Consider the following 13,255-nt stretch of genomic DNA (forward strand, 5'->3'; position numbering starts at 1 on the left):
CGGTCCCACGCTTTTAGCCACATATAATGGGTACAGCGAAGACTTGTAATCCTCTTCCTCTCAACCAATATTCTTGGCCACAAGTGCATCATTCAACTCCCAATCTCTCACTACCCGTCGCCTCTCCTTTACAAATTTTCTCTCTTCGCCCTCCCTTCATGCGAGTCACTGCATTCATGGTCTTGCCAAATCTTTTAACTCCACTAATCCCCACCACAAACAAATAGACCAAATATAAGTGTATTTGCGGTTATACAAATTCATATACGCTCAACCTGACGATGCCGCGCATGCAAACAAATACAGACAACGAAAAACGGACAGGAAAATCGCTAATAAAATGGTTTTCCTCGTTACACACTATTTTTATATCCATTTTTATTTTCTTGTACTACATTGTTCACGATGTCTTTAAGATTATTTTGTCATATGAACGATAATGAACGATAGCATTGTATGCTCAATAAACGATAGTATTATAACCCCCAACAAGCATCCGATCCTTTTGACACAGGATCGGAGCTTGACCTCTATCTTGCCGCTATTCTCAAACTTCATCGTTCATCAGAATGTACTTTTAAAATGGACGATATACACACCAAAAAAACAAACCACCACACAATTATCAACTAGAAGAATTAAAATAAAATAGAAGTCCCTAAACCAAAAACATCACCACATAAAAACATGATCACGAAACAACCACACCATCCAACCACCAATGTGCTCCATAACTACCCGGGCCGTAACCTCGTCAGTCCTCATCTTTTTTCAACCGTAATGCCCGTTTGGATTCCTTGGTTCCTTTCATTTTTAGGATTTCGATGAGGGCTGCTTGACTTCCTGCAGTCGCTTTAAGTCTTAACGGTCTGCAATGAGTTGGAATACTGTAACTTTCTCCATGCCTTCAAGTCCTCGAAACAAAGTATCAGGAACGTGATGTAAGCACCCGCTCGGTAGACCAACTTTCGAAGTTCACTGCTATAATTCGAGCATCCAATGCACAAGTCGACGCATTGGTTCCTCCTTGCTACGGAGCCAAGTCTGTATGATCACGGTACGATCAGTAACCGCCATAACATGAGTTCCTTCAATATACGGTCTGGGACGCAGACCTTTGCCAATGGGTAACTCAAGAACGTAACGCTCAAACACCAGAATTGGGGGGGGGGGGGGGTTAGGGTCTGAGGAACATTTTTTTGGAATTTTGTTTGATTTGACATCTTAGGTGACTGTGACACACTTTATGGGCCTGCCATCGATACTTCCTTCTGAGGTAAGCCGATAAAACTCGCTTATAAACGATTGATTCTAGATTTTTTAATCTTCCAAAACTTTAACGCGTTTTCCCCACAACTTTTCCCAACAACGTTGTGAAAGTCGGTGCCCCTCATAACTCAAAAACGACTGAATCCTTATACAATTTTAAACACAATTTCTGCAGATAATTTATGAGCTGTCGCGGGAGAGATTTTTTTTTATTTGTTAATATTTTTTATTTTACAATAACAAATTAGTCAATTTTTTTCGAAAAAATCGTTTATTTCAATTCATATGTTCGCAAAAATTGAAAAATTAGAATTTTAAAAATATCTCTCCCGCGTTACCTGGGGAAAGTGATTATCTAACAAAAGAACTTTGATTTTTTGTTTTTAGATGATCCAGCATCAAGATATGAGGGGCACCGCGATTCAACTTTTTTGCGAGACGCTCAGCAATAATTGCTACCATTGTCGAATTTCTTCAAATTTCTGTACAAAATTTTTTAAAATGTTATTAATATATTGTACTTTCATATACTATTAATTTAAATAAACCAATTCTAACTGTGCCGTCAAAAAAAATCATAAAAATGTGTGTTTTTGCCCACTAGACCCCCCCCCCCCCCAACTTGTTAATGTTGATCTTTGAATTAGCATTTATCGACACTCCTCTTAAGTTATGTCTGTTCCGCCGCAAACTCGGTCTTGCAAGCTTTCCTCTTCCTCTTAACCCTTTGCGGCATACATTTTTCAGAGAAACCAGTTTTCGTATAAATTGGTATACAAGGGTTTTTGGGATCGCTGATCACGATTCTGAAATCAGAATTCTGAAATTCAAAATGGCGGTCAAAATGACGGATCCAGGATGGCGGCGTAAATTCAATGTATATTCTTTATTTCATTGAAAATTTGTATACAAGGGTTTTTGGAATCGCTGATCACGGTTCTGAATCCAGAATTTCGAAATTCAAAATGGTGAAATGAAAGGTTGATCACCTCCCTGATAACGCCGTTATTGGATCACTGATCCAACGACGTATTTCAATTATGCGCTATAGAAGCCATAATTGGGGTGGTGCGATCTGTGAGTTAGATTGTTAGGGACGGCGAACGAAGGGCTGGCTCTGGGTGGTGGAACTTAACCCTTTCAGGGGCACTTTTTTCGGTAGCACTTATCCCGAATCCGAAAATGTACATAAAGGTTTTTGGGATCACTGATTACGAATCTGAAGTCCGATTTTCAAAATTAAAAATGGCGTATCTAATATGGCGTCTATTTTAACACTCAGAAAACCGCAATTCTAATCGAAAATAGCCGCCATATTAGATTTTTCAAATTCTGATACCAGATTCGTGATCAGCATCTTCAAAATCCCTTTTATACAAATTTTCATGTAATTGTCTTGAAAACTCTGTCCAAGACCGAATTTATTCGATAAAACTGAAAATTTTCCGTCTCTGATTGTTTATAGATAATTAAATAAATAAATTTTCAAATTTTTAATCAAAGCATTATGAAGCCTAAGTATTAATGATGGTATAGAAATTTATTCGAAAGCGATTGAGCTCAAAACGGCTGGGGTATGGATAAAAAACTGAAAAAATTTAGGTGTATCATTTTGCGGCACAGTGGGAATACGTATTCCCACCTTTTTTCATAGCATTTTTTGCAAATTTAGAATAGTTTTTGATGAATTTACCCTGAGTTTTTTGTTGTTTTACGATTATAGGATGATATACAATTGAAATTTACGTCAATTGGTGCCACAACTTTTATTAATTTGTTAATATTGTTAAACAAAGACGAAAAAACAGCCCTATTTATAAACAAAATTCATTATTGAAGATACTTTCAGTTATAATTTTACTAAAATTTATACAAAGGAGTTTTTGGGATCGCTAATCACGATTCTGAATTTAGAAATTTGAAATTTTAAATGGCGGATCCAAGATGGCGGCAAAATTTGGTGTATATTTTTTATTTTATTGAAAGTTGGTATACAAGGGTTTTTGCGGTCGCTAATTATGAATCTAAACTCAAATTTCCGAAATTCGTAATAACGAATCAAAGACGACAGCAAATATTGATATTTCAGAATTTCTTCTGAAAATGTGCATGTAGAAGTTTTCGGGATGGGTGATCACATTTCTTCGAAAATTTCCTTTCTTTCTGCGGAAAGTTCTGAAATTCCATATTTTTAAAAGCCAACTCCTTCTATCAATAGAGGCTGTAACAAACCGTCATCTGTTCAAATGTTGTAATTTCTGTATGCTGGTACTCCATTAGATCCAATGCCAATTCAGTAAATCAGAGGATAAATCATTACCAAACTTACTTGACTTCAATAATCGTGAAATTATATACGTATACATAAGAGTAAAAATATAGCGAGCGTTAAAAATTCTTTCAATTATATAGCACATCGAACATTTCAAGTCATCTATTGGAGACCGATGGACAAACAATTTTAGAGCGATAAAATAGATTCGTACGGATCATTGTAGTATAATACACTAAAATCTGTTGTGAGTTGCAATTTTCGTAAGAGCTTGTACCGATCCTGTAGCATTAAAAATTTTTTTTAACAAGTAGTCGAGTTTTTTTATAATAACAAATATTAACGTATCTCATACAAAATGCAAATCGCTGATATTCCTAGCGACACGGAGTCATTAGATGGACTTGTTGATTCAGACCAAGAGGAGGATGATATAAATGTAGAAACCGAAGATTAGCTTGAAGAGAATGAAGGTGACAGCGATTCAGATGAAGATCAAGGAGAACGCTCTGGCAATGAAGTATGGAAGAAAAAAGGAAAAAATAGAGATGATGATCAATTCACTGCTGATTTTGGACCAAATATCCCCGAAAACGTAAAATCTCCACTAGATATTTTTTTGTGTCTTTTTCCTGACGACATGCTGGATTTACTAGTTCAGCAAACAAATAAATATACACAGGAGAAAACTCAGGAAAAGCAATTGATCAAAAAAGAAAAGTTACTGATTTTTCTAGGAATTAATATTCTGATGGGAATAAAAAAACTGCCTTCTTATCGCGACTATTGGTCGAGTGACCCAAAGTTGAAGGATTCATATATAAGCTCACTAATGCCGGTTGTTCGTTTCGGATTCATATTAGGTAATTTGCATATATCCGACAACAGCACAGAACCTAAAAAAGGTGAGCCTAATTATGATAAATTGTATAAATTGAGACCATTGCTGGATAAACTTCAAGAAACATTCAAATATCAATCTATCAAACTTACTTGACTTCAATAATCGTGAAATTATATACCTATACATAAGAGTAAAAATATAGCGAGCGTTAAAAATTCTTTCAATTATATAGCACATCGAATATTTCAAGTCATCCAACAAGTTCACGCGTCAAATCTTTGACAACTCGTGCTCCTAACTGTTTCTCAGAACTTTCGGTTTTGCCAGTATAAACTTGAAATTCACATACGTAACTGGACTCATCCGCACGAACCCAACATTTATATCCTCGTTTTATTGGTTTTGCTGGCAAGTATTGCTTCAGGCTACTTCGACCTTTGAATTTTATCATGGATTCATCGATAGATTGATATTTGAATGTTTCTTGAAGTTTATCCAGCAATGGTCTCAATTTATACAATTTATCATAATTAGGCTCACCTTTTTTAGGTTCTGTGCTGTTGTCGGATATATGCAAATTGCCTAATATGAATCCGAAACGAACAACCGGCATTAGCGAGCTTATATATGAATCCTTCAACTTTGGGTCACTCGACCAATAGTCGCGATAAGAAGGCAGTTTTTTTATTCCCATCAGAATATTAATTCCTAGAAAAATCAGTAACTCTTCTTTTTTGATCAATTGCTTTTCCTGAGTTTTCTCCTGTGTATATTTATTTGTTTGCTGAACTAGTAAATCCAGCATGTCGTCAGGAAAAAGACACAAAAAAATATCTAGTGGAGATTTTACGTTTTCGGGGATATTTGGTCCGAAATCAGCAGTGAATTGATCATCATCTCTATTTTTTCCTTTTTTCTTTCATACTTCATTGCCAGAGCGTTCTCCTTGATCTTCATCTGAATCGCTGTCACCTTCATTCTCTTCAAGCTAATCTTCGGTTTCTACATTTATATCATCCTCCTCTTGGTCTGAATCAACAAGTCCATCTAATGACTCCGTGTCGCTAGGAATATCAGCGATTTGCATTTTGTATGAGATACGTTAATATTTGTTATTATAAAAAAACTCGACTACTTGATAAAAAAAATTTTTAATGCTACAGGATCGGTACAAGCTCTTACGAAAATTGCAACTCACAACAGATTTTAGTGTATTATACTACAATGATCCATACGAATCTATTTTATCGCTCTAAAATTGTTTGTCCATCGGTCTCCAATAGATGACTTGAAATGTTCGATGTGCTATATAATTGAAAGAATTTTTAACGCTCGCTATATTTTTACTCTTATGTATACGTATATAATTTCACGATTATTGAAGTCAAGTAAGTTTGGTAATGATTTATCCTCTGATTTACTGAATTGGCATTGGATCTAATGGAGTACCAGCATACAGAAATTACAACATTTGAACAGATGACGGTTTGTTACAGCCTCTATTGATAGAAGGAGTTGGCTTTTAAAAATATGGAATTTCAGAACTTTCCGCAGAAAGAAAGGAAATTTTCGAAGAAATGTGATCACCCATCCCGAAAACTTCTACATGCACATTTTCAGAAGAAATTCTGAAATATCAATATTTGCTGTCGTCTTTGATTCGTTATTACGAATTTCGGAAATTTGAGTTTAGATTCATAATTAGCGACCGCAAAAACCCTTGTATACCAACTTTCAATAAAATAAAAAATATACACCAAATTTTGCCGCCATCTTGGATCCGCCATTTAAAATTTCAAATTTCTAAATTCAGAATCGTGATTAGCGATCCCAAAAACTCCTTTGTATAAATTTTAGTAAAATTATAACTGAAAGTATCTTCAATAATGAATTTTGTTTATAAATAGGGCTGTTTTTTCGTCTTTGTTTAACAATATTAACAAATTAATAAAAGTTGTGGCACCAATTGACGTAAATTTCAATTGTATATCATCCTATAATCGTAAAACAACAAAAAACTCAGGGTAAATTCATCAAAAACTATTCTAAATTTGCAAAAAAATGCTATGAAAAAAGGTGGGAATACGTATTCCCACTGTGCCGCAAAGGGTTAACCCTTTCAGGGACAGCGTCTTATAATATGATACACCTAAATTTTTTCAGTTTTTTATCCATACCCCAGCCGTTTTGAGCTCAATCGCTTTCGAATAAATTTCTATACCATCATTAATACTTAGGCTTCATAATGCTTTGATTAAAAATTTGAAAATTTATTTATTTAATTATCTATAAACAATCAGAGACGGAAAATTTTCAGTTTTATCGAATAAATTCGGTCTTGGACAGAGTTTTCAAGACAATTACATGAAAATTTGTATAAAAGGGATTTTGAAGATGCTGATCACGAATCTGGTATCAGAATTTGAAAAATCTAATATGGCGGCTATTTTCGGTTAGAATTGCGGTTTTCTGAGTGTTAAAATAGACGCCATATTAGATACGCCATTTTTAATTTTGAAAATCGGACTTCAGATTCGTAATCAGTGATCCCAAAAACCTTTATGTACATTTTCGGATTCGGGATAAGTGCTACCGAAAAAAGTGCCCCTGAAAGGGTTAAGTTCCACCACCCAGAGCCAGCCCTTCGTTCGCCGTCCCTAACAATCTAACTCACAGATCGCACCACCCCAATTATGGCTTCTATAGCGCATAATTGAAATACGTCGTTGGATCAGTGATCCAATAACGGCGTTATCAGGGAGGCGATCAACCTCTGTGGGCAGGCACGTATACTCGATCGCGTAGTGACAGACTTTTCCGGTCGGCTCCGACGACCATAAGTCGTTCGACGATCGCACTTATGCTCACTATTGAGTAACAGGCAATCCTGAGTACTCTTTCTCTCATTCGTCGTTCTTGGCTACAAGCGTGTCATTCAACTCCCAATCTCTCACTACCCGTCGCCTCTCCTTTCCGAATTTTCTCTCTTCTCCCTCCCTCCATGCGAGTCACTGCATTCATGGTCTTGACAAATCTTCTAACTCCACTAATCTCCACCACAAACAAATAGACCAAATAAGTGTATTTGCGGTTATACAAATTCATATACGAGGGTGGTCCGATAAGTACTTAGACTACAAAAGAAAAACGAAAATTTTGGAAAAGTGGCGTTTTATTTTTCAACATAGTCTCCTTTTAGTTCGATACACTTGGCCCAGCGATGCTCCAACTTCCTTAACCCGTCTGAAAAATATGTTTCCTCGAGGTCTGAAAAGTAGGCTTCCGTGGCAGCGATTACCTTCTCATTCGACTCAAATTTCTGCCCGGCGAGTGACTTTTTCAAGTTTGGAAACAAAAAGAAGTCGCACGGGGATAAATCTGGAGAATACGGTGGATGGGGCAGCAGTTCGTAGCCTAATTCGACCAATTTGGCCATGGCGACGGCGGAGGTGTGAGCCGGTGCGTTGTCATGGTGGAACAGCACTATTTTCTTCGCCAAATGGGGCCGTTTTTTCTGCAATTCGATGTCGAATCGGCCCAATAATTCGGCATAGTACAGCCCTGTGACCGTTTTGCCCCTCTCGAGGTAGTCGATTTAGATCACACCTTGTGAATCCCAGAAAATGGTGGCCATCACCTTTCCGGCCGATGGGGCAGTCTTCGCCTTTTTCGGAGCACTTTCGCCGGGTAAAGTCCACTGTTTCGACTGTTCCTCGGTCTCTGGTGTATACCAGTGGATCCATGTTTCGTCGACTGTCACGAAACGACGCAGAAACTCCTTCGAATTGCGCTTAAACAGCGTCAGACATTGCTCTGAAGTTGTCTCACGGCTGCTCTTGTTGTCTGCAGTGAGCAAACGCGGCACCCATTGCTTCGACAGCTTTCTCATGCCCAAAATTTCATGCAGGACATGGCCCACGCGATCTTTTGAGATGCCTACGATCTTAGTTATCTCGCGCACCTTCAATCGTCGATCTGCCAATACGAGATCGTGAATTTTTGTCACGTTATCCTCCGTGGTAGCCGTTTTCGGAGCACCTGGACGTGGCTCTTCAAAAATCGACGTGCGACCACGTTGAAACTCGTTAAACCAATTTTTGACGGTCGCCATCGAAGGAGAAGAGTCACCGTACACAGCATCCAAACACATTTTGATTTCGCTGCGCGATTTTCCTTCCAAAAACAAGAATCGAATCACCGACCGATACTGCTCTTTTTCAATTTTTCAAAAATCGACGAACACACTTGCTTTCACACGCTCTCAAAAATAAACTACAACTCCGATCCGGCTGAAATCTTGACAGCAACCATCGAGAAGGTTGCACTACGTTATAGAATATTTTATTTGCGAGAGTGGCGCCATCGGGCGGTGAGGCTAAGTACTTATCGGACCACCCTCGTACGCTCGTCCTGACGATGCCGCGCATGCAAACAAATACGGACAACGAAAAACGAATAGGAAAATCGCTAATAAAATGGTTTTCCTCGTTATACACTATTTTTATATCCATTTTTATTTTCTTGTACTATATTGTTCACGATGTCTTTCTCAATTTGTTCACGCTTGTGTTGCGCTATGAATTGTCACACGATTTTGCTTAACAATCCACATGACAACATTAATGTCAAAACTAAGTTAAGATTATTTTGGCATACAATGAACGAATTACTCATGAACGAAATTCGACTTATATTATATTTTTTGACTAATTTGGTTGTATGATAGTGATTTCTGAACAATAATATGCTTTTGCACCCACTATTACGTTGCAATGAGATTTACAATCCTTATTAAGCAAGGTAATGGAAAGCTTCGTAACGCCCTACTTCGAAGTGAATACTCATTTTTAAATAGGTCGCAATTTTTTATGAGAAAAGATAGAAACTTTTAACGAAAATTTAATTAGCCAATTAACAAACCTAGAAGATTTTACTTGATATTATTATTTTACCACTTTGTTATAATAACAATGAAAAAAGTATTGACATATTTTTTAAATTCGCAATTTTATTTTTTTTAAGTCAAAGAAGTTCTAATATTTTCAAGCATGTCTAAAGACTACTAATGATTAAAAAACATCAAAAGTTAAACGATTGTAACATAATATGATTATTCTAATGCAATATTCAATAATATGTGTACAATTATAATATACAATATTATTCAAATATGAAATTAATTATTAAATAAAACAGTATCTTACATATCAGATAACAATTTCGAAGTTCGTCGATTACAGTCGATATTTAAACCATGCTATTAGCTTATAGTTTAAGTAAGTAAATTTATTGAATCATATCCTTCATTTGGACTTGGAAACTATAACTATTTTAACTTACATAAGTTTGAAATTCACTCAATGATTTTTTTCAACGTCTAAACATTTAATATCGAACTCATTTTACAATAACCTAACCCATACGTATACGCGCGAGGGTTTTGGTCTGTGCGTGTGTGCTTGCTGTGATCGTGTACATGTGAGCGATTGCGTGTATGTCTGTATGGAATTATTCAGCAAAATAATATAAATTACCTGAGTTTTGGAATCAGGTCGGGCCCACCAAAGATCACCACTTCGCCTGAGTTCAGCAATTTTTTGATTTAATTTGTGAGCCAGTACCACCGTCAATGGCATACACTCTTCGGTTTCATCTGTTGCATAACCGAACATCAGTCCCTGTTTATTTGAAAAAAGCATTTAGTATTTTTATTAGAAAAAAAAAACATTATAAGAAATACATGCTATTAAGGAGCATCACAACAACAGAAAAGTGTACAAATACATTTTCTTTTGCCCAACTAATTAAATGTGATTACTTTTTCTAGTACTGAAGTTACATTTCTAACCTGATTAGGCAAAAAAGAAAAAAATGTAAACGTACCATAAAAAGTAAAGTGGTAAGTTCATAGTACGTGTTTGTTACGACCTTCGCTTTTCGCTTATACAATACAACATATAACACGAACTTTGATCTTGCCAATACTTTATTTGTTTAGGTGTATATTGTTGTGGAAAATGGATATTATTGCAGGCAGATTTTCTTGTTTCTTACAAATAATGTAAAATTTATTTATCATCTATTAATCATTCTTATTCAAATATCGTTACGTATAAAAAGTTTTGATAATTTGAGTATTACCAGCTGATAAATGATTTATTGATTTTTATATGGAATCTCATGTGGTATTTTTGCATCCAAATACTAGTGAATGATTTTTAATGTAAATGAAATACATATTATTTAATTTTGTAATAATTTCTGGATTGAAAGGATACATGTATTTTGTTTAGAATAAATATATCTGGATGTATACATCACAAGTATTAATATACTAATAGAAACGATACATAGTCTATGAAAAAACAACAATATGTATATAAGGAATAATAACAATAAATAACCTTACAAGACGGGGATGGTTCATTTTAAGATCACCACATACATATCAATATTCGATGTTTTTTTATAGCTATACTTGGAGTGTAAAATATAGAAAAAATTGTAAAAAAATTCCAGAGTAATTCTTGACATTAAAAATATCTTCTCAAGGTCAAATTAAACTATTACAGCATAGCTATTATAGGTGGGACCAAAACTGGATACGTATTTATCAGACCGAGTGTTTTAGATTTATTTTGATTTGATTATATATTTCGTCTACAGGTGGAAAGAATAGGGATTAATAGTAGTAATGGCTATAGCGAAATGTAAACTTTCAAGGTCAAAGAAATCCTCTGAATCAGTTTCTTATTTTTCTCATATTAAGAAAGTATGCTGGAAACAGTTTGTTTTATGTTTTAATAACCGTTGTTTATTGGTTAACTTATATTATGAATTGCAGTACCAACAATTGTCTTTTCAACTTCCATGATCAATTTTACAAGGTTTTTCAAATCGCAATTTTTTCAATTACGAAAAAATTTTCAATTTTATGCATACAAGAAGATCTCATTATAGATATAAACATACACAAATATATACATTGGAATGCGTCGAGACGGCATCACTGATCGAAAAAAAAGAATAGAAGACATAAGTGTTGCCATGAACAATGTTTATTTAATTATTGCGTATAGGATTCAAAAGTTTGCAACAATTAGAAATCATGGTGGCTCAATGAGTGAGAGCTCATGTTTTTGTGCAAAAGGTCGTGGGTTCGAGTTTCAGACATGTGAGAATTTTCAGAAATGAAATTTTCATGCTTGTGACTGTGTTCCAGTACTTCGGATTCCACCTTAAACTGTAGATCTAGTCATGATGCGTGTAAAACTTTCTCCTCCTGTACTATTTCAAAAAATGATGGCGGAGGTGAATCTATTTACGCATGATTATAAGAACCAAGACTAATGCCTACAGATGATACCTAGTGTACCTCTACAGCATTTCATGTAAATGTAGTTCTTGAAGTTACAGTATAATAATAACAATATACATTTTAACGAATAGAATTATTGAATCGAGCGTACGGTCCCAAGTACAGAATTGGGATAAAGAGAGCGTGAATAGGACTACGAGATCAATTAAAAAATTCGGGAGTGGTTGAGCACTGGAAATCTAAAAGAAGGACCAGTGACATGCAAATCACAACTAACGAGATAGTATAACTTGCACTAGTAACAAGCAAACTTGTTTGATCGAGCAGTCACGTTATTTTTTATGTGATCTCGTTGCTCTTGGCTTTTAGTCGAGAATCGTCGTGGAGGTTTGCACGACAGGAAGAAATAAAAGGAGGTACCCGTGTCACTACGAGGTGTCTGCGTTAATACGAAATGTTGCTAGCTGCCAAAAAGGGGTGCAGTGAGTTTGATCGCCTGATGCAGTTTTGCCAAAGAAAAAGATCCTGCCTACCGGATCAATGCTCTAGAGTCATTGAAGAACTCTACCACAACGGTAACAGAAGCAGCCGAAATTCAGTCGTATGAGCCTGTCAAAAGTGTTACACAGCGGAAGCATTATCGCGAACTCTTACACAGAGGCCTACTACAGACGCACTGTGACTTAATTAGATGGTGAAGAATAAATTCTTCAAAAAGTAGATGTATATTTTGAAATTTGTATAGAAAAAATTTATGCCTACACGTAGAAAAATATAAATTGAAACTTACCGTACTTTCAGATTTGTGTGTGTGTGTTCAAAAAGTAAGGTGAATTTTTAATTGTGCGGGCTACGTATTCGATCATCGATACATTTTTTTATTATGTTGATATACATGTCCCTCACATACTACTGTGGGCAAAAAGTAAGGTGAATTTTCAATTTAAACTTCGCGGGCTTAACATTTCGGGCTAGTTCTTTTTTTCTTGAGTTGGTAGGACTACGAATGACATCTGGGACAAATTTCATGTCAATGTCATCATCAGTAATATATTTACGCTTGTGTTTACCAAACGACCAAGAGTGCATGTTTCGATTTTTACAATGTCTGATTTAATTGAGCAAAGAAGTGCCATCAAATTTTGTTTGAGGAATGAAATTTCGGCTGCGGAAACGTTGAGGATGTTGCGGAAGGCCTTTGGTGATTCTACCATGTCGCAGAAAAATGTTTATAAGTGGTACAAAGACTTCAAAGAGGGTCGAGAACGTGTTGATGACTTGGAGCGCTCCGGACGACCATCGACGTCAACAGATGACCAACACGTCAATAAAGTGAAGGAATTAGTGCTCGAAAATCGTCGGTTGACTGTTAGAGACCTTACTGATATGATCGGAATATCAGAAGGATCTGTGAAAACAATTTTGAAAGACTATTTGGGCCTACGAAAAGTCAAATCTCGTTTGGTACCGAAAACGCTCAATTTCTTGCAAAAAAGTCGCGCGTTGATGTGTGTGAAACAATGCTTTCTGACTATCAGGACAAGCTCAAATG

The 13,255-nt window shown here is 35.9% G+C and overlaps 1 protein-coding gene across 3 annotated transcripts in view; it reads right to left on the minus strand.

The window, feature by feature from the left end:
* LOC131663265 (S-adenosylmethionine synthase) overlaps positions 1-13,255 on the minus strand; it is a 332,589-nt gene that overhangs the window by 174,792 nt on the left and 144,542 nt on the right. For all 3 annotated transcript variants that reach the window (XM_058933567.1, XM_058933566.1, XM_058933568.1), the window contains exon 5: positions 9,920-10,063. In XM_058933567.1, coding sequence (XP_058789550.1) covers positions 9,920-10,063 — 144 coding nt within the window. The remainder of the gene's footprint in view (positions 1-9,919; positions 10,064-13,255) is intronic.

The sequence above is a fragment of the Phymastichus coffea genome, unplaced genomic scaffold (assembly GCF_024137745.1).
Source record: "Phymastichus coffea isolate CEN01 unplaced genomic scaffold, Cenicafe_Pcof_1.1 PCOF00032, whole genome shotgun sequence".
NCBI classification, from domain to species: Eukaryota; Metazoa; Arthropoda; class Insecta; order Hymenoptera; family Eulophidae; genus Phymastichus; species Phymastichus coffea.